Source organism: Phoxinus phoxinus (genome assembly GCF_949152265.1).
Source record: "Phoxinus phoxinus genome assembly, chromosome: 23".
Taxonomy (NCBI): Eukaryota; Metazoa; Chordata; class Actinopteri; order Cypriniformes; family Leuciscidae; genus Phoxinus; species Phoxinus phoxinus.
This window is the reverse complement of record NC_136898.1, coordinates 12,206,972-12,229,948: the sequence shown is the minus strand read 5'-3', so window position 1 is coordinate 12,229,948 and position 22,977 is coordinate 12,206,972. Positions and strand designations below refer to the sequence as shown.

Sequence of the window (22,977 nt, the reverse complement as noted above, 5' to 3'; positions counted from 1 at the left end):
AGTAGATATCCATAAATCCCTCTGTAATTTTTTCCCCATCTAATATGTGAACACAATGAAAAAAGAATTTTGAACCTGGCTTTATCCAATTCTGAGATTTCGTTTTTTTAAATATAGACAAATTAGCGCATATTTAATTAGATAATGCCTAATTTGCATATTTAAACAATAAATTACAGAAAACTTGTAATACATTTTTTTCTCATCTTAATGTAGGTAATCAACTGGGAAAGTTTCATGGTGATATCTGCTAGTTACAAATATTTCCCTATTCACCTGTAGTGTCTCGCCTTAAAAAAAATTGTTTCAAGAAATTAATTTGTATTCATTAAATAATCCTCAAAACAACATTGATGATAATAAGAAAAAAAATTGAGCACAAAATTAGGATATTAGAATAATTTCTGAAGGATCATGTGACACCGAAGACTGGCGTAATGGCTAAAAATTCAGCTTTGCCATAGCATGAATAAATACATTTTTAAAATATACTAAAATGGAAAACAGTTATTTTAAATTGTAATAATATTTTACAATATTACTGTTTTGACTATATTATTTATCAAATAAATGCAGCTCTTGCAAGCAGAACATTTATTTTAAAAAATCTTACCAACCCCAACTTTTGAACAGTACTGTACATAATATATTTAGCAACAGTCCCTTAAATTTACAGTGTAGAAAAGCAGTCCCCCAATTTCTCTCTCCGTTTTGTTTTTCCTTCAGGTCCACAAGCTAGTGTTTAAAATTGTAGCTTGCTTATTTCTACTCTAAATCCCTACTTAAACCCTGCCCTGAGTGTTTGTATGCACGTGTGAGATGGACACATAATCTCCTAGTTCACAACAGTGCTGGGCCTGCACATTAGTGAAGTATGATGTCAAAAGGGCGCATCGCGAGAGATTAACATGGTGTGTGCACTCAGAGAAAGAACATTCTACACAGAACGAGAGTGTTTATGTGTGCGACTGTGCAGAGGTGGGGGTGCGCGAGGCTACATCACAGCTATTTCAAAACACATACTGCACAAACAGACGGGAACGTTTGGGGTTCGGTATTGGGGGCTCTCGCTAACAAACTCTGGCTGCCGCAAATAAAAGGGCCGTGAGCGGAGGGGATTAAGGGGGTCCACAGGGTTGTCCCGCTCTCACTTTAGAAACACATTTACTTAAGCCATTATTACACAACACTAACGCACAATACAATCCTCCTTGCTGTTTACAGGTTATGGAGAGCTCTAAATCCTAAAAATATGTACTTTCAGTTCACTGCATTGTTTGAGATTTCAGGGAGTATGAGAATGTAAACAAAATGTGTTTTGAAAACATGTGTTTCCATAAAGCCAAAAATCACAAGGCAAAGATCTCTCCCCAATCAATAGACCCATTTATACTAACCTGCAAAAATTGGTTGTTAAGAAATCAGGTTATCAAAGTTATCAGAGCAATGAGTACATTAACATATGACAAGCCAAATCTGCATATCAACATCTATTCAGTATTCAGTTGGGCAGTCGTCGTGGCCTAATGGTTAGAGAGTCAGACTGGCAAAATGACTGCTCACTGCTCCAGGTGTCTGTGTCTATGGTTTGCAGTGTGTTCACTACTCACTGCTCCTAATGTGTGTGCACTAATGCGTGTGATGGGTTAAAAATGGCAAGTATGGTTTACCATACTAGGCCTTCACGTCATGTCAATGTCACTGCAAGCAGGCCCGCCTTCAAGAACATCTTAGCCAATCGTAACAGAGGTAATTTACATAAAGTATAGCCTATTTAACTCAAAGAGTATGTGGTCAACCTATGGAAGACAGAAGTGTTCAAATATATATTTTTTTTCTATTTCACTTGGTGAATCCAGTAGCTCAGAAATTAGATTTACCTTCAAATAAGTGCATGAAATAGTTTGTGGTGCTTGTAAAGAACCTGTTACTCACTCAGTAGCAGACATAATCCCTTCAGCTCCGAGTAACACCTCTTCTCTGAGTTTGTCTCCTGGTAGTGATGGCGTGGGAAACTCTGCATCTTTCCTACGCGGCAGGTTGAAGAATCTCCACGGCGCATGACTCCCGTCGTCATCCAGGTTTACTGCTGCACTGATGTACGGGGTAGGCTCCAAGGGCTCGGAGTATGCAGGGGGAAAAGGTTGCGTGAGGGGATCCAAACGGGCGTCATCTGGGCCCTTCTGGAGGCATGGTTCTGAAGGAGGGTAAAAATGTTGGCTGTGTGGGGTGGAGGGGTTTTTGATGGTGTCTGACGTGTCCTCGCCACGTTCGCAGGGGTGAGGGCTCAGTGGTGGTGGCTGAGGGGAACCGACCATCTCCGTTGGGCCACTGTTGCCCACGGTAGCTCCGCCCCCGCTGTGTAGCTGTGGCGGTTTTGAGCCAGTGCTCACATCAGATGGGCGGAGCCCAGGAAATCGTCCACCCTCTTGACCTCTAAGAGCCAAGCGCTGTCCTGCAGAAGCGTCAGTTTCCATGGGAACATCTTCGCAGACTGAGTTGCGGTGGTGGAAGGGTGTCTGCGGGCGCTTCTGCTGCTTGTCTCCCTTTTCGGGCTTCTCTCCGGCTTTGTGCTTGATGGGCGGCTGCTGCGTCTGACCGGCACTGGGCGGCTGACCAGGCGTGCTGCCTCCTCTCTGCTTCAATGTCTTGTGCCTGATAAGAGAAATAAATATTTTAATTCAACAGGGATATGAATTATGAACTGATGACAACATTAATAAGAAAGCCTATTACCAGAAATCATAATTTTTAATTCATTTCTTTTCACTGAGTTACAAAAAAATAATAATATATATTTAATAGGCCTTTGAGACTCGTAACCGAGAAATGTAACAGTTTCTTAATTAGCTCATTATTTAGAATTTTCAAACTATTATTGGATCCTTGAAAAAACAAAAAAACCTTTGAATAAAGATTCTCTGCTTGTCGAGTCCAAAGACAGGTTTAAGAAACAACCATTTTAACAAGCGCTCCACTCCTATCAGAGTCTGTCTGACCTGATAACGTGTGTCCACACTTTCTCAGAGATATGTAAAGCCCCGCAGCTGCCAGAGTTTCCCTGTGGGATCCCTTTTACAGTGTCTCTCATTTATAATGTTGTTCTTCAGAGGCAGTTACCATCTCAACCTCCACAGAATCTCAACACACAAGCCTGTAGGCTTTTATCCCTCCCTTAAAAATTCAAAGCTTCCACAACAACCACTTATGTTACAAAGCCAGGAAACTTCAGTTTGGTTCAGATATCTATCAGTGTGGTATATGTATGCACGTTAGTATTTGAGAGAGATGCTTGAGTGTGTAGTTCATTTGTAGTGTGAGGTGTTTAGGGGTCAAGGAACTTAATTTAGCCCATATTTGAAAAAGCAACCACAGGGTAACTTTGAGGTCGGAACTCTGTATGTAGTCTTATGTGACCTTATGTTTCTTGAGCACCAAATTATCAGCATATTAGGATGATTTCTGAAGACACTGCTGACACTGATCATGAGACACTGCTTTGCCATCACAGGAATAAATGACATTTTAACATGTTTTAACATAGAAAACGGTTGTAATAATATTATTTCACAATTGTTTGTACTGCATTTCTGATCAAAATAAATACAGCATTGGTAAGCATAAAAGACTTCCCTTATATCAGTGGCATACAGTGGTGTTCTGAAATGAGGCAATGTCCTCAGTTTTGTAATGTTTTGTTTTTAATATAAATCAAATGTAATCAAATGTAAATGTCCAAGTTACACTTTATGTTTTCACATTTTACATGTTTTTCCCTGCCTTAAATAGCTTGAATGTGCTTAATTTAATATATGCAGAACAATGCATATGCAAATTAGTCCAGCCTCCACTCACTCAAACCAGCTCAGAGATCCACTCGCATACAAGTCGATGTATCAGAAATGCTTTTTTGTATCGCTCTCTACAACGTCGGACCCATTGCGGTAATTAATATGATTAGCCTTTCGCTTGACTACGTTATCAAACAGCTAATAATGTGTCGCTAATTTTACACAAACCATGTTCCCGTTCGCCATCTCAGAGTCAGACAGCTGCCTTCTAAAAATCTTTATCCTTAGAAACGCTTTGAACAACTCAGAATATCATTGGAGAAAGTTATGTAGTTCATCATAACATCATAATATACATCAATTCACCCGCTATATTGCTAAATGCACCTAAAATATACCGGGATAACCCGGCTTCTCTTGAGACTCTCCTGCTTCGCAGTTAATGATAAAGCCTGCCTGTTAACGGTTATAAGGTACTTTGTGACGCAAGAAATACAGGCGATTTCAAACCGCGTTTTTGAGACTGTTTTTTTCTTCACAGCAGTTTTAAGGAGCAAATACTCAGCAATGCTGCTGACTTATGAGTTTGCACATGGTTTGTCTTAAAGCATATTAAAAACACCCCATAGACAAATAAACAACATTAAAAACTTGATTTTCACCACAGGGGGTCTTTAAGCATTTTTCCATTTATTCCAAAATAATAACTATAAGCAGGCAGTAATAATTTAAACAATATATTTTATTTGTGTATTGATGTTCAGCTGTTCTTTTTTTAATAGTCACCACGTGCGGTAAACACTGGTCACAGACAGTTCTTCAGAGAAACATTTCAACCAAACTTCACAGCAAAAAAAAAAAAAAAAAACGACCAGACCACAGGGGAGTCGAAGGTAAAATTATACCCTTTTATTCTCACACTCAAAACAATTTCACATGTAAGCACACAACAACAACACAGCCACTCACACAAATATACACAAGCAGAATGCTAAGCAAGCAGAAAGGCTCTCAGTCGATGCATGGTCATTTTCACTTCACGGGGGGACTCCGAGTTTCATCATACCTCTCAAGCTGGGTCTCTTCCAAAAAACATATTTGGCAAATGACAACAGTCCCACAGCGCCTGGCCTTCTCTTGGCCTGAACTGAACAGCTACTCAATGAAGAGAAAGAGAAGACGACTAACAGCAAGACCACACAGCACTACGCAACATTAAGTCAGTGTTAACATTACTTGCAATGCTCCACAGATAGTATTTAATTTAGGCTCATTCTTTCATGTACTTGCTGCTTCTTGTTTACAAAACCATTATCTACCTGAAGTAGGCATGTCAACAGCACTGATATTATTGGAATACATTGATAGTGAAAGTCAATCTCCGTTCCTTTCAAGTCCTGTCACAGCATGCCGCGATATTAGTGTGCATCTATTACAATAACTACAGTTGGGCAGCGAGTCAGCTACTGTCTAATCTGTAAACACAAGTTATAACAAGTTATCATTTTCTGTAGCATGTAACCAGCATCAGTTTGAACAATGACTATTTACATTATTCTGCACAGTGGAAATTACTGCACTGAGATAACAGCCGTATATGTTTTTTTAATACATAATTTACAATCTAAAACATTTATAAAAAAATTCAAGCAGTTTACTTAATTTGGTTCTTTGTTTTAATTTGTTCTCTTGCTTGTAATTTGGTTCTTTTTCTACGTATGTTTTTTATGTTCAACGTATCACAAAAACTCAAGTACCCTTCATGAATCAAGGAACAATAACCTATCACACTTCATTCAAACATTAATTAATTACCACCCTCTTTAATTATGAAACAAATACACACTCCTAGCTCTGTAACAATGCTAAGTGCTACAAAAAAATCATAACTGTTTTTAACAATTATGCTACCAAGCCAAATGGGAATTCCATTTGTTTCCAGATCAGTTCCATTAAATATAAATCTGGATAAAGAGTTCATGTAAGAGTGTAAATACTCAGAAGTCATAAAACCATGCAAGTGAAGGGACCAAGATGTAACTCAGCAATTTACAGAGCTGTAAGACTAGATACATGAACATATACACAATCAAAGCATGTAGACTACACAGAATATCTAAGCAAGTTAATTTTCTCTCTACATCAGAGACTTATGACACTTAAAAGGGCAGCAGACTAACATTTGTGAACAGTAGCACCAGTGCCACACAGTTTTACAGATGGTGGCACCAGCACCTGATTTAGTAGCGCTGGGGGGATTTTTAATCAAAGGTAATTTTAATCTTATAGAATTTCACTCTCAAAAGGTTGTACGAACCCAATACCATGGTTACCGTTAGCGCTACATTAAATCCATGTTGAATTTTGGTAACTTGTGGACTGAAAAGGCTTCTATACTAGGGCTGCACGATTAATCGCAATCTACATTTAATCACACCAAAACCGATTTGGCTAATCGCGATTTTGGAATTGCAAAGGCTGCAATTATTTTTTATGCGCAGCTTGTCATTGATATACGGCTCTGCCAACGTTGCTCCATCTGAAACCCCTGTGAGTTTGAGTCACTTATAACGTGCATTTGAAAAAGCAACAGCATAAAACAATTTTCCAAACATGAGAAGCATTTATGAACCTCTTGTCCAACAAAAGACAACATTAAACAAATAATGCTTTTACTACAAACTCACTTCATAATGACAGTTGAGCATCCTTTTATGAGATGATTTGGCTTCTTACGCAGAATAAGGCATTTGTGTGTTTATTAGTCATGTTTAATCAAAGCGTTTCAATCTTTGTTTCTGTTTATTCAGCTACAGATAGTATGATGCCCGATAGGGATCTCCTGAAATTATGTGCTTTATCGTACTTCTGTGGCGGGGCATATTTGGCGTGTCTGCTAGAGGATGGATACCCGACCCGAGCACCGGGCCGGGTTCGGACAGATATTTAGAAATTATGTTCGGGTTGGGCTCGGTCACATCAGTGCGATAAGGCATTGAACATTTTAAATTTAAAACAGCTTATTATGTAGGTAGCCAATGTGCCTAATGCTTTTACTTGATGCAAACGGTCGTTTTTGTGATTAAAATACATTATTACCATAACATCTGTCTTCCTGTGTGCGGACATTTGTTTATGTAGCCATGACAACGAAACACGTGCATAATGTAAGCACGCCTGTGTTAAGAGTGCTTGTTGCTCCGCGCGCTGATGCGCTCATCGTGTTGACATTTCAGATTGCCTTCCTACAGTTGCTTAATAAATGCGGGCTTTCCACACAAACAAACGTACAATTGTCATTAGAAAAAATGGGATTTTAACCACCGCTCTTGGGTCGGGCTCGGACAAATATCTTTATGCCTGTCGGGCTCAGGTCGGGTTCGGTTACTGCTCTGTCGGATGCGGGCCGGGCTCGGACAGAAAAATTCGATCCGCACTCTAGTGTCTGCGTGAGAGCGCCCTCTGGCGTTCAGATGGAGCAGCATTTACTACCCATCAGCCGTGCTGCACTGACAAGCTGCGCATAAAATAATCGCAGCCTTTGCCAAATTGCGTGCGGTTTCATTCCTAATCATTGTGCAGCCCTATTCTATACCCTGTTTGTTCATGGCATAATGTTTCTACTGGTTTCCACGTCAGTGCCGTTTAATCTGATATCTATGGTTTATGACAGAATTCTGCGCTGAATTTGAATGCTTCTCAGTAGATCTTGCAGCAATGTTAATACTGCTGCAAAATCAAACACTTTCTCACTGGATCTCCAATCGCGCTGTTTAGTTCCGCTTTCGATTTGTGTGCCGTTTGACACCTTTCATATGCAATCAGTGCGACCTCTAACAAAATATACACACTGGCAAGAAAAAAGGTTGCAAAATGCGACCACGTTTGGTTGCAGTCTGGAGAATTGCGTAACACAATCACTCAGAAACCAGTTCCTCTGGTTTTCACAAAGAGCTTATTTAATTCTCCATGACAAATGTGATGCCTGTCATTTTCAAGAGTGACATATAACACTATAAGAGCTGAAAAGCGATTAGTAGCAGCAGCAGTGCGGGATGGTTAAACAACGAGAGCCTACGAGAGTATAAGGCTAAGTGAGTTTGCATGTTTGTACCTTGAACAGTTGCAGTTTGATCTCTGTGTGGAGTCAACAAAGTCCCAGGCGCCCACTTTCATCAGCGTCTCCTCCTCGCTGGTCCCATTGGAGGCTGTGGCGGAGAATTTCCGTCTGTGGAGACACGATGAAACAAGATTGGAATCAAACTCTGTATCTTCTGAATGGCTTTCTAAATCACAAAATCCATGGTATTTCGTCAAGGCTAGTAGTTGAAATTTTCCCAGGGTAGATTTTGGTTTGAAAGTCAATTTCTGTATAGACACATACCATTAAGTCTTGGCTACACAAAAGCTTTATAAAATTTCGCAATTATTGCACAGGGGGAAAAAAATAATTTGACACACATTGACCTTTTGGAGTAAAGCCAGAACAGGCATCATAGAAGTCACAGATCATTGCTGCATTTTTAGCTAAACTTTAAATAAAACAATTGCAAAATGGCAGCAAGTGAACATGCAAAAATGTAATATATTTTGGACCCAAAAAACGTAAACTAATAAATTGCATTAATTTAATATGTAAAATGTGACAAGCTAACATTTTTAGTTTTGAGGACAGAAATATTTTTTTTCTAAAATGGATTAAAAACCATTGTACATCTGTGCAAATTTCAAAACGAACACCTTACAGAAAAGTTGTGAAAAGTTCCCTGAGTAACAACTAGCACGAATGACTTGTACTTGCTTTTTTTTTTCTCTTTATAAAATGAATCAATGATAAGACATTCTGAGGCTCAGATATGCATTGTACCAGTTTTAGCAGTGCATTGTTGGCTCTGTCTTTGATTTATCTTGACTGTGAAATGGGATTATCTGATGTAAGATTTGCTCTGAGCTCATCTGAGGATGTCAGAGCACACTTACTTGTTCTGAGCTCGGTTGATGTTGCATTCTTGCCAGACGCCCTCAACCACCTGACTTGCCATCCTGCGTGGAATCTTGCCACCATGGTGACTGGTGCTGTCAACACTGAATCCATCCATTGCCATCGGCAATCGCATCCACTTCTGTGCCGAGTGAGAGTGAACTACAGAAAGAAAGAAAAAGACAAAAAGTTTGAGTGTAACGGATCTCGCCCATGTAATGAGATTGGTATGGGTTTGAGTTCAAATAGAGGCGTGTTCACCTGTCTGAGCTTCCTCTGGTGAGGTGGGAGGAGTCAGTGTCACTGAAGAGATGGCAGGGTCACGGTTTGAAGCAGGCACTTGATGGCCGTTTGAATAGACAGCAGTGCAGTGCGACGACCCCGTAGGTGTTACAGTGATCGGGATGTCTGACTGCGGGACTAACACTAGGCATGCAGGATACACCATGCGCACACCACCTGGAGAAAAATCCCACGCATTAGCACAATGAACAACTAATAAATGCACACTAGAGATGTGACGGTGATAAAATTCTCCCACCGGTTAATCGACCAGGGGGGGAGTGTATAAAATGTAACGCAGGGAGTTTGATTGACAGGTGATTTTACCAATCATAATCCCCCATTTTTGTCCTGAAGCAGTCAGGAGAGTTTACGTGTACTGACGTCTTTCTGCTGTTAAAACAACAGTCCTTCTGATGTTCATTCATGTTTATTTGATGCTATAAATTAACTAAGGAAGAGATGATCGGTTCAGCTTTAACTGAGGCAATCAGTCAACACATTAAAGAGTCACAAAGCGGTAGGCCTATTTCAAGAAGCCGTTTGGCGGAGAGGTGTTAAAAGATAGCGGAGTACGCTCTTATAAGAACACTCGACAAAACTGACATTTTGGCATAATTTGTGTGTTATGGTTCGTTAAAGCCCGAAAGAGAACTCGATACTGATGCGCGTCTTTCTGTTCATCGTGTGTGTGTGTGTGTCACATAGGCAGGATAATTGACAGACAGCGCGGTCTCTTTTGTCTTGTCGCGCTTGAATGATTTAAAAGCATTTTAATTAACAAGAGCCTGATCATACAACGCTAGTCAACGGGTGACAGGAAAAAACGGATACTGCGTTTTAATTGCGTTAAAATCGCTTTAAACTGGAAAAAAAATAGCCGCGCGGGCAAGTGATGAAACCGGTGTTGCAACTAAACACCGTGTAACACCGTAGCAAGCCTAATGCACACTTGTACACGCATACATGTATAGCCTCCGCAATGCAATTAGTTTAAGACTTTACCTAACAGACTTTTAAGTCAAATATATTTTGGTCCAACTCACCAACAAGCACTTCCACTGCTGCCAGGGAGTCGTCCTCCCAGTCGATGTCCTCCATTTTGTCCTCTGCGCTCTCCTTGGAGGTCGGGCTGATAGGATAGAACTGGTTCCATTCTTCAATGAGCTTCTGTGTCGGAGGATCAGACAGCTTGAAGGACTGGCCGGTCAATGTCCCGTTCAGTCCAAATGGACTCAGAATCACTGTAGGGAGAGTAAAAGAAGAGATTTATTGATACACACAACGTACAGAAAGGGCAACTATCTGGAACACAGGCCGGTCACGATTATCTGATCTAATTAAGATTGAGATAATCATAATCATTGTGTTCTTTTCATCCAAATCACAGATTGCCACTCAAATAAAACAACAGTGTAAATGGAAAGATCTATCAATCCTAAAATTAAACTATATAATAAATGTAACATTAGTATTAATACTAATAAATACTAATTATTTAAAAAAATTATATATTTAAGCATTAACTATTTTAATATTTAAAATATTGGGTCATTCAACTTTATACAATATTTCTGTACAAAAGACCAAAAAACAAACAAAAGGAAAGCTTTATAGTTTACCCAAGTCATTTACTCACACACGTTGTTCCAAATCAATAAGACTTCCGTTCATCTTCGGAACACAAATTAAGCTATTTTTAAATAAAACAGAGAGCTTTCCATTTCCATTCACCAATGACAACTACCACTTTGACGCTTCATCAAGAGATCGTAAAACTAATCCATATGAATTAAGTGGTTTAGTCCAAATTTTTTTGATTGATCAGCGAACAAACAGAAGCTCAACCAAGAACAAACCTCTTGCAGAAGCTCAAACTTGTTGCGTGACACGAGAATGAACCTCATTGGTTCTTGCACATCAAGTAAACATGCTTCAGTTTCCGTTTACCACAACTGATGTGTGAGTTGATGAATGTTTATATGTAAATAAAATATTAAATTAAATCTGTTGAGCATATAAAGTGGTAGTGTTCCTTCATTTGGACTAGATTAGTTCGTTTTACAATCTTTTTAAAGCCTCAAAGTTTTAGTTGTGTAGCTGTCAAAGGACAGACAAAAATCTCTCAAATTTCAACAAAAAATATCTTCATTTGTGTTCTGAAGAGGAACGAAAGTCTTATGGATTTGGAATGACATGAGGGTGAGTAAATGATGACAGGGGGTGAACTAACCCTTTAAGCTTACAATGTGAAAGACATGAGGGAAAAAAACTATTCAATTGTTAACTGTAATTGTATGATATCTAAAACCCCACAAAAAAAATGAATGATTGTAACAACACTAATTGGTGAACAAAAGGAATTACCAAGACCATGTAACATGCATCAGAGGATAACCATTTAACCGATTTGCCCTTAAGCAATTCACCTTATGTAAGTACATATGTTAACATGTTAAGGTAAAAGAACCTCTGCTAAAAAGTCAAACCAAGTGGCATTTATCTGGAGTTATCATTGGAAAGTTGCTGGTTCTCGATGTAAAAAGCCCAGCATATGTAGAAGAAACACATGAAGAGTGAAGAGCGTGTAATCAGAACAGGGCCAAAGCAAATGAGTCTATGAAGCGGGGAACACTGTACAAACACTCCCGCCTGGCTCCCTCTCAACCGCTCTCTCCACTTCTGTTCCTCATTAACTGTGGTCTTAAATGACTCCTCCACTGCAGCCGGGTCTCTTTCCTTCCTCCTTTCTCTCAGACACTTTCTTAAACCCTTTCATATCAACACAGCCTCTAGTTACTGCCAAGCAGCGCTCATTCAGAAGCCATAAACCAACTTAAATAAACATGTCACTCAGAGGGAGAGAGACAGAAACAGGATGAAAGAAAAAGACAAGGTGAATCGCAAATATGGAAGCAACAGCATCAGTTTTCACCCTATTGGTGTCTTACCGAAACACTTTAGTTTCTCAAGAGCAACTCTGTTACATGCTATTTTCATGCTTAAAAAACAACTAAACAGAGGTAGGTAGTTATACATTTTCCCAAGAAAATCTTATATTGTACTTGATATATTGATCCACATTTTGGGGGTTAAGAAGAGGAAGGAACTTCCAGGGAGAAGGGGGGGTTGGGGGGTTGGATGAATCCATCCTGTGTCCTTCCATTAGCCGGCTCATTCCATGGCCTTCATCACACAAATCCATAAAAGCCGCAATGACAGAGGACACCTCCGACCATCCGGAAGAGGTATGGGAAGAGGGAATGGGAAGGGGGGCTATACAAATGGAAAGGTGGCACGATTCATCTTTAATGGGTTTCAGTGGCTTAAACCTACACGCTTTAACAGCAATCATTATCCTTTATCAACACTGGAAGACAAAAGCCTCCAAAATGCATTAGTTCAAGAAAAACCAAGCTGACCAGACCTAACAAAACAAACACGGCTTGTTTGCAGAATGTCTCTCCAGGCAAAAATAGCTCTTTTAATATCCGACAGCTCCCTGATTGAGCCAAGGTGACGGGGCCGGAATTTGTTTAGCCTCTGGACCCCCGGCTCGTCGCAGTGCATCAGAAAAGACTCCGCTGAGAACCACAAAATATTTACAGAAAGGAAGCCCGCCGTTGAGCTCTTCAGGCAGGTGTCAGGGTGGAAGGTCAGAATTTGCATTGCAGGAGAGCTCGAAGCATTGAATCTACTAAAGATGTATCCGCATGTCGGCCATCATTAGAGAGAGGTCTGCTGCTCTGGTCTGCATTTGATTGGGGGCATCACACCGATATAAAGCAATTTTCAGACAAATAGGCAAACAAATGTATTCCAATTTCACACTGTTCACCTCACATTTATTCTGTCAAGCAATCTGTACACTACCAGTCTCTCTCTCTCTCTCTCTCTCTCTCTCTCTCTCTTACTCAGTTAAGTGAGCTATGAGTTCATTACACCCCTCTCACTGCTCTTTATGAGGTCATAGTCGCAACACTCGCACGCTCACTAATCCGAGACTGTCAGAAACGGTGAGCAGCAGACCAAAGGAGATCGAGAGAGCAGGCGAGTGAGAAAAAGGTCAGCTGGTTCCAATTGACACATCACACATTCCTGATTCACTGCAAAGGTTATTTCCCATCAAAAGGATGAATTATGTTTTAAAACTTTAATTTGCAGGAACGCAAACAATCTCAATTATGCAAAACAACATCAGATGTGATTCTAGTGCATGGTTCTGGGAGCAGATTGGTCAATACAGCGTTCCAGCCAAGCTTAAAGGAGAACTCCGATCAATTTTAACATTGAGCTAATTTTTTTGTAAATTTGGAGTGCTGTCAATACAGAGAACAACAACAAAAATCGGTGTTGCCTACACTGTGTTATCCTCTTTTTAAAATTTGCACCCTGTTGACTTCAATGGGGCAAGTTTTAAACCTGCTTTTAGCCTCTTAACATCCTTGATGTGTCATTACAAGTGCCCAGCCATGTGAGTGATTCTTTTAGAGTGAACACGGTGAATCTGACTGCAGTAGATGTGAAAGATATGAATAAAAATGATGTTATTTCAACCAGCGCAAATACCTGTATTTACATCCTGTTTTCGGCCGAAGTCCGAAGTAGTCGATTGTCGAGTTCACGCGCGTGATCATAGGTAACTAAACATATGCACATGAACTCGACAATCGACAACTTTGGACTCCTTTAACTACACAATACTAAATGAAACCCATTCAAAAAGAGCATCACAAGCAATACTTCCCACTGATAGTCCTTGGGTACATAAGAGCAACTTAAAAATCCAGTTAAAGGGCACCTATTATGGAATTTTGAAATTTACCTTTCATGTAGTGTGTAACACAGATCTAAGTGAACAAAAACATCCTGCAGAGTTTGAAATATGAAAGTGCACCGTATATAAAGTTATTGTCTTTCAAAAGTAAGAGTCGACTGAGTCATTTTTATGAATCGTTAGAAGACCGAAGCTTTTTCTCTGACTAGATGACGTCAACTTGTCAAGTTATTTGAATACGATACGCCCACTTATTGCTCTCCAAGGCCAGCAGGGAAAATATCATGGCGACGAGACGCTGTGTTCTGAAGTGCGACTCAAAAGCCAACTTTTTTCATCTGCCCAAGGAAGAGCATTTGAAGACTAAGTGGCTACAATTCATATATACAACTATACCACAGAAGTATAGTCCGAGCCTTGTGCTTTGTTCGCGCCATTTTGAAGACGATTGCTTTTTAAATGCAATCAAACTTGGATTCGCGAGCCGGAAAACTTGGATGTAGCATGCTTAATTATTATATTGTTTGTTGTGTAAGCACCGTTTAGCTTCTAGGTCTTCAATGACAATTTATTGAGATATGTGAAGTGTTTGTCGTTGTTTTCGGAGTTGTCTTAAAGAATAGAATAATACCTCGTAGTAACGTAACTGCATTTTTTTTTTGTAAAAACGTTATGTTTATGCATCGGGCTAATGCAAACAAAGACTGATTGTGCTTTTACAAAATGAACTCTGGGCTATACTCGCTAACATAACATTAAATTCTTTATCTTATTTTTAGTGTTTTACTACAAACTACAAAGCAGTGGACTATAATCATTATTATAACACAATTTAATTGATAAAAGCATCATTGTACTCCGTGTTAAACAATAAGTATTATCTATGTAAACACTGCTGGGTCATCTGACCAATCGCAGATTAGCGTCGCGCAAAGGAGGGGTTTGGAAAAATGAGTCGTTGAACGAATCATTTGGGAGTCGGTAAGCAAATCAGGTAAAAATAAATGCATATTATACGAAAACAAAAGTGTTTTTTGACATTGCATGCACGTAAAACTGTTGTTGGGGACTCCCTAAACAACATTAGGAACATTTTAAATGTCATAATCGGTGCCCTTTAAGGTCCTTTAAAAATCGAATCCTCAAGCACGATCTAAAGTGTGGACATTTTTTAAACCGAGACCGAATAAAATAGTGCTTTGCACTATTACCATGGCACTCAGTACCATTTTTGTACCATGGCTCAGTGTTATATTGTCAAGTGGCTAACATAGAATAATCAGAAAGCTTTATTTGAAGTAACAGTAATACACCATTTTCTCTACCATACAATGTTTTAAAATGAATTGCATGCCGTTAGCAACACAAGTCATCCAGCTTTTATTAATGATATCGATCTAGCCTACAATCTATATTGTTAAAAGAGCTATATAAATGAAGGTGACTTGACTTACTGCAATGAGCAACAAGTGTTTTCATATAAATGTAGAAATTCAACACGGGCAGCTATTTCGTTAGAATGAAATAAAATAATGTGAATTTAAGTTATAAAACATAACTAACAAAGCTCAAGTTCAGGGAAGGAGGAGGTTGACAATAAACTAGGGGTGGGCGCTATACCGGTATGAACGTGACAACCGGTATTATGTTGTGCCATGATATGGATTTTGCGTTAACGAGAATACCGGTTGATATTCATAAATTCAAAATTTGTAGTTATATTGTTTTGTTCAATTTTGGTGCTCTTTTACAACTTTTAACACTACTAATGACGACACAGAATCGAGGCTGTACTGAACGTTTAACCTTCTCCTCTACTGTGTCCAACTCGCGGGATGCAGGCATTAATAAATCAAACACCGAGAGCATTAGGGGTGTCACGATTCTCCAAATCCTCGATTCGATTACATTTTCGATTCTAAGGTCACAGTTCGATTCGATTTTCGGTTTTTACTCTTTTTTTTTTTTAGCACAGGTTGCTATGCCATTTTTAGACCAAACTTTTATGCATAATATCTGACCTTTGTTCGCAATGTACCACACTACATTGTCAAATTTAAAACATTTATTAAGAACATAATGTAACAATACTTCTTCAGTCAATTGGAAACTAAAGCAAAATAACCTGCGATCTAGTTTCTCTTTTGTAACTGCAGTCTTCTTCACAGAAGATGACATTCAAGTTCACAGCAAAACAAACAAACAAACAGTTTAACAGATAAATCTATGCGTCGCGCAGAGCCACGTCTTTAAAATTCTAACACTTTATTCTCTGAGTGTACACACACACACACACACACACACACACACCGGCGGCGCCATTCGCCGTCTGTCCGCGGCGCCCAGCAACGGCTCAGGACCTTGTTCAAAATGAATCCTGCCGCGCCAGAGAGCGCCATTCACATTGTATATTACATTTATTATAAATTAATACATTTTATATACATTTATTTGTCTCAAATCGTCGTTATGACTTTGCAGCAATATACATGTTTTACATTCATTTACAGAAATCAGCTGGTTGAATGAAAATTGCTGATGTTATCGGATTTTCAGGATACATTCAGTTAACGGACGCTCTCTGAGATAGAGATAAAGTGCAGACTAAGCAACGTTGTACAGAAGCCTCATAACATACATGATCTTAATTCCATAATGTCCTTAAACACAATATTGCAGGCCACATGAAAGTGCGCGTCCGGTGTGTGCGATACCTCGAGTTGTCATAGACGCATAGATTTCTGCTTGACAAGCCGACCGAACGTGACATGGGGGCGTGGCAGCATCGACGATTCCATTTTTTAATTCGATGATCGAGATTGTGACTTAATTTCGATCGATTTCGATTTAAAATCGAAATCGTGACACCCTTAGAGAGCATGCACAGTCCAAGTTAATAGAGCACAAACCCGTCTCTTGAGAAACAACAGCTAGAAAGCGCGCATATTTGCAAACGTGTGAGATTTAACAGAGCTGCCAACGCATTCCTCGCGCCGCAGGAATTTTTTATGCGCGTAACGCGTCTTTGCATTGACTTAACATTGAAATCACTCGCGCCTGACGCGTTATTCGCGTCCGGTGTGAACTCACCATTACACTTTCACACGCCACACATCCATTTCCTCACGCACAGAAAAATCGCGAAGCAAAGAGGACACGGAGACCGACAGACAAGACCGAGCAGGTTACTTATGATATACAAAGTCTCAGCTCTCAGATTCTGTCAATTTTATTAAGAAATTCAAACAATATTTTTTCCCGCTTGTAAATGTGACGTGACATATCCTATAGTGCATCAGTTCAAGCGGCACGTGAACCGGTCATCTCTAGGCTACTATAGTAAATAAACACGAATGAACAATGTTGAGAGATACATACAACTTACCGAAATGTATATTCCTTATACTCATACATAATATCGATCAATCAGTGTTTTTCCACTGCGAAAAGAGGTCAATAACAGCTGGAGAACAATTATGTTATAACATTTACCTCAGGAAAGCCATTTAATGACCATATATAGAACATTAGTTGGCTAGAAAAAAGAGCTATATAGAGTATTTTGCTAAATATGTGCACTATATTACATATTTATTATATATATTTTTTACGTCATTAAATAAAGTTGTTATAATAAACGCATTATATTTAATTTGAGTTATTTTTAACCTTAAATTATAGGCTACTAAAAGCTATTATAGGGATCTCTGTGTTTACAGCATTAGGTGAGGGGTTTTTTTTCTTGAGAAAATGAACACCCATCTTGTGTACCTAATATTTATCCAAATGAGTCAATATTATCAAATCACAAGAATTGAATTTAAATCGTGAAATTTGTGTCAAGCAATAATACAAAACCATAGCTTACCAGAAATTGTAGGTACCATGTAGCCTAAACATTGTACCCCATTAAATTATAAAAGATTTTTCATTTTTTATGTCCAATGTAATCCCTCACCTTTTTCTAGTTATATAGGGTCATTTAACTAAGGTGGAAATGTGATTCCAAATCGCGATATAATATCGATATCGTCCGGACATCGAAAAATATCGTGATATGTATTTTTGCTCATATCGCCCACCCCTACAATAAACGTAACTTTAATCCTAAAATATATATATACAACAAAACAAAAGGAGCGGCAGCAGCCGACTTCAGCATATAAGTATAAAAAAACGACAATTTAAAATGTCCTAACGTTAATAAAAACTTTTAGACATTAGCTCATCCATGAACATGATTTCTGTCCAATCCCAGTGGATTTCTTTCCATCAGCTGTGAAGGTGAAGACGTCATATCCCATGATTCCACGCGCATTCACAGCGTTATTAAATTACGCCTTTGTTTTGAATAAGTATCCTCTAGCAGCAAATTTACTGTGCCTTTAAATAGGTCTACATTTTCTAAAGTGAGGATTTTCCACAGTTGCCACCACTAAACGCCTTTTGGAAGGACCACTTAATTCCACTTTTCTATTGTACTTAAAGGTTTGCGCAATAATAATACAAATATTTAAATTTTAAGGATGTGCAGAAGTCACCATTAGGACGTCAAGCCCTGCCCATGTTCCTGGTAATGAAAAACACTTCCCTCTTCCCCAAGTATTCACAACAGGAAAAGGTCTTTAACATTATTTCTGTATTTCATTTTTTATTCATTTTTTTTAGATAAGGAGGGGCAGACAGGATGCCACTAGGCTTTACTAAATTATAAAACTCATCTAATTTTGATTGGAAAGGAAATGCTGGAAAGAGAAAGTGCGAGGAGAAACAAAAGCAGAGGAGAGAGGGGGGAAAAGATGAAAAAGCATATCAAGTAAAGAGTGTTCTATCACCTTGGAAAGGGCTGGAGGCCTGCTGGGCCAATGTCAGGTGCTCCTCGCTCAGGTGGTATACGGGCTGGTGCTGGTTGATCTCCACGCTGGTGCACACATTACTGTCTCCATGCAGGAAGAACGTGAAGGAGCAAGACAGGTGTTCTCTGAGTAAGAGAGAGAGAGAGAGAGAGAGGTGCTTAAGTTGAGCAGCAACGTGCTTCAAAAAGAGAAAAAAAAATATTAATATGAGACCCAACAACTAGGGACATATCATCTGATTGGACTTTTTATACATTTACAGAATCAGCATCTGAAATCTTGTGAATAATTTAACTGCCATCTAATGTGATCATTACAGGCCTAAGAAAAAATCAGATTCATTTGTAACTAAAAACAGTGCTGTCAATACTTCTAACATGTTAGAAACATCACACATCATTGAGATGCAAGAGTCTGGTCTTTGACCTCAAGGATTACACTGCGTTTGACTCTTCTCTTCATGAATGCATTAGGCTCTTTAATATATGTAAAAGGACAATAATACTACTTCTAAATTAGTCACACTCAGAGCTCTGTAAAGCCTGAGCTCTGTGAAAATAAGTCAAACTACGCTAGCTTCCTAATATGTGCTTAAAATCCTTTGTTCCACAGCGCATTAGGGTTGCTCTGCTGATCTGGAATCATCGCAGACATTAAAGCATCTTAAAGCAAAAGTAGTCCATTGGCAAAATTGCTTGACCAGAAAACCCCACTTGTATCTCCATGAAATGCCACTGCATTATGCTTTAAAAGGAAACATTTGTAAAATAAAAAAAAGTTCCTGCATTAATTAATTATGCTTGCTACAGCAATTGTTGCTAATTTACTATTGCTCATACCTGGAGTTAAATATTTCAGTGATGCTTTGGATGAACAATATATAGAAGTGCCAATATTTAACAGCTTTTGACTGCGCCTCACAAGCTCAGCTTCTTGTTCGTCTTCTCACCAGAACACGCACAGCAGCGGAGCAACGCATAGCAGCTTGTGATTCGGTCCGCTGAACAGGTGCTTTTCTATGGCGAGCAACTTCTATGTTGGGCTTGTTTCAAAGGTGACAAGTCACCGGTCTGAAGAATAACTATTCAGTGTAATTGCCGTACGATGCCGCTTTATAAAGGCAGATCGCTTACCGCGATTCAGGCACTTGAACGGCATGGCAGTTTTTTTTTTTCTGCTGATCTCCCACGCCCCCCTGCTGTATCTGTGCACCCCACACTTTGAATACCACTGATCTAGAGAACAGAATATCACACAGTCTTGCTTTTCAGATTGTTTGACCCTAGGAACAACCCAGAACATCTAAAGCCGATTTCACACTGCACGATTTGGCCGTCTAAGACACATTTTGTGATTCCTAAAAAAATTCCTCAGATCCTAGGACAAAGTCTTTAATCGCTAGTTTGCCATGTTCACCGGCAGCCAAGTAATGACCATTGCGTTCAAATCTTACCTAATGTCAGAAGTTAAAGCATAGTGCAGCAGTGTGGCTTCTCCTACGACAAACGGCAAATCAAAAACCAATAGGAGCGCAAACCCGATGACGCAATTAGTGAGATGACAACAAACCTCCACTTGCTCCACACACATGTCTTAGTTTTTTCTGTTTCCTTTTTTAAGAAAAGCAACGATTAAAATAAACGCTAAATATTGGTTTTGTTTGCGAGCCAAAATTTCTATCTCCCGGCATGTAAATTCCGCTGTAAATTTCAGTCACCAAAAGTGTCATGGGTTGATGATGTAAAACCCTGGATGAGTCTTTTTGCATGAGTCTATTTTTTAACGTGTCTTGACTAGGGATGGGCATTTTTCAAAAATATTGCATTCGAATATTCGTTTATTTTAATGACGTTTAACGAAAAATACGTTATTTTCTAAGTTAATTTTTTAAAATGTTTTTGTCACCATTTCGTAAGCCTACGATTAGGCAATATACACAACAAGCTTACAATTAGGGCTGTCACTTTTGTGAAAAAATCCTGTTCGATTTTTGAGACAAGTGTTCATTGAATCGATTGTAAAATCAATTTTCCATGTGTAAAGACGTTTCCATTTTCCAACCAAATATAGGCAAATCCACGGACAACTAACAGGCATTAGGACAAGCGTAAAGAGGGCGCTTGAGATGCGCACAAGTCAGCAATATTTCTGATGATTTATTGGCGTGAAGATTCGTGCACAATGACAAACAGGAGTGCAACATTCAGGGATTGAAATTAACACCCGCCAATCCGCCAAATGCGGGTAAAAATGAACTTTGGTGGGTAACGCTGTCAAATCACGAGCCAATTGGGCGTGTTTCTATGTTTACTCACTTTGCTGTGGAAGTTCGTGTAGCCAAATCTGCGCGGATTTAGCGCAAATATGCAACTCGTGAGTCATCATGATATATTAAATACAGCGTATTGCGCAGAATCTGCGCATTTCTGGCTACCTTGAACACACACGTCACTAAGCAACAAACAACAGTGCACTTGCTCACTTGCATTGAAGTAATAGCGAATATTAAAAAGCATTTGGTTAACAGAAAAGACATTGTTATTTTCCAACATCCTACATGTTCTGTGTATTGTATTGATCTGTCCACCTAAAACAACTTTTTTGGTAAAAAAAAAAGGAAAAAAAAGGCCTTTAAAATCGATTCCCTATATTCATTTTCGAATCTTGGGTTGGTTGGTCCGATCGATTGTGCAATCGATTTTCGAACGTAAAGTGACAGCCCTACTTACAATATATGTTAGTTTTCTTTTAGTTGAAAACATAAAACAGTTGGCCTATGTGTAAACCAAAAAATATAAAGAACAAAAGGATTTAAGCTCAAGCAGCGCGAACAGAAAAAAACGCCTAATAAAGCAGAGTAGCAGACTGCGCCAGATATAGTACAGAACGTACACATACCCTCGAGTCAGCATGATTATCGTGTTTATATTGTTTCAAGTTTATGTTGAAAAAAAATATATATATATCCACATGCAAGGGCGTCTTAACGTGTCTTGACTGCCGAACAGTCTGACATTAATGACAACTGAGATCCTACAGTGTGACATGGCTTACAGCGGTGTTATCATGTTCATACAATCTGACAAGCAACAATCGTAAAGGACTATTATAGATCGTACAGTGTGCACCCGGATTTAGTTCCGCAACACTTATTCTGGATATATAAGAAAGTGTTTATGGATGTGTCTCTTGTCCAGCCATTGTCCCATAGGCTACAGTGTTACTGGGCCTCATTTATGAAATTAACGTACAACAGAAATCTGTGTGTACGGCCGTTTCCACGAAAAACTTGCTATTTACCAATATGGACGCAAGCAGTGGCTAAGATCAAATCTCACATCAGGTCTCGGCTCGTGTACGCAAGTAAATTGTGATTAATCATGCAGCCCTAATTTTTAGCTACTTATATTTCATTCTTTTTTGTTCTGAATACCGTTAAATGTAAAGGATTTTTTGTGAAGTGAGGGGGGAAATAGCCTCTTGGCTATAGTGTTTACATTGTTTGAAAATGTTTTGTGTTATTTATCGCTATTTAACATACATATAATTGTTTGCAATTACGAGGATAACGTGTGTTTTTGGAGTAAAATAAATTTCTCTTTCATGAGATTACTTCCTCTTCTTGGCCGAGTCATGTTTCTCCATGTCGTAAATCCTAGGGGCGAGGCTTCTAAAACGTGAATTTTTAGGGGCTTGATATTCAAATGACGATTGTATTCAGCCGCCACATTTATCAACGTCCGATCATTCGTACGATGGGATTGGCAGCATACGAATGTTTCATGAATCACACGTGAACCCCGTCATAAGATGATTTCTGCGCTTAGATCTGCGCTCGTTTTTATGTAAGATTGATAAATGAGACCCACTGAGAGCAGCTTTATAACTGTGGTCATTAACCTGAAAAAGTCTGTCCAAAAACAGTACACACAGTACAGGCAGTGTGCCATTCATTAATATGGACACCTGCCAAACATCTGCATTTAGAGTGAGAACCATAGAAGAGGATCGGCCACTAACCCACAGAGAGACACTGATTTGCAACTACGTCAAGCCTAAACTGAGTAAACTTGCCATACTGACCCCAAGCACTACAACAGCTCTCGGTCTTGCTAGGGGAGGATGTTTTACAGCAGGCTGCCCCCTGTAGAGATATTAGCACAACTGCGATCTGACTTTATTTTAGCCGCACAGGTCTTAAACGTTCTCAACAACAATGCACACAAAAGGAGGCTCTCTGAGCGAGCTCAATCCTGCTGCACCATCAGATTTGATCACATGGTCTACACA

General features: G+C 39.2%; 1 protein-coding gene across 1 annotated transcript in view; it reads right to left on the bottom strand.

Moving 5' to 3' along the window:
* med13a (mediator complex subunit 13a) overlaps positions 1-22,977 on the bottom strand; it is an 83,668-nt gene that overhangs the window by 25,065 nt on the left and 35,626 nt on the right. The window contains exons 4-9 of the mRNA XM_079600762.1: positions 18,667-18,812; positions 10,101-10,298; positions 9,034-9,231; positions 8,772-8,934; positions 7,906-8,019; positions 1,936-2,655 (exon numbers count right to left, since the gene is read on the bottom strand). Of these exons, the coding sequence (XP_079456888.1) occupies positions 1,936-2,655; positions 7,906-8,019; positions 8,772-8,934; positions 9,034-9,231; positions 10,101-10,298; positions 18,667-18,812 (1,539 nt within the window). The remainder of the gene's footprint in view (positions 1-1,935; positions 2,656-7,905; positions 8,020-8,771; positions 8,935-9,033; positions 9,232-10,100; positions 10,299-18,666; positions 18,813-22,977) is intronic.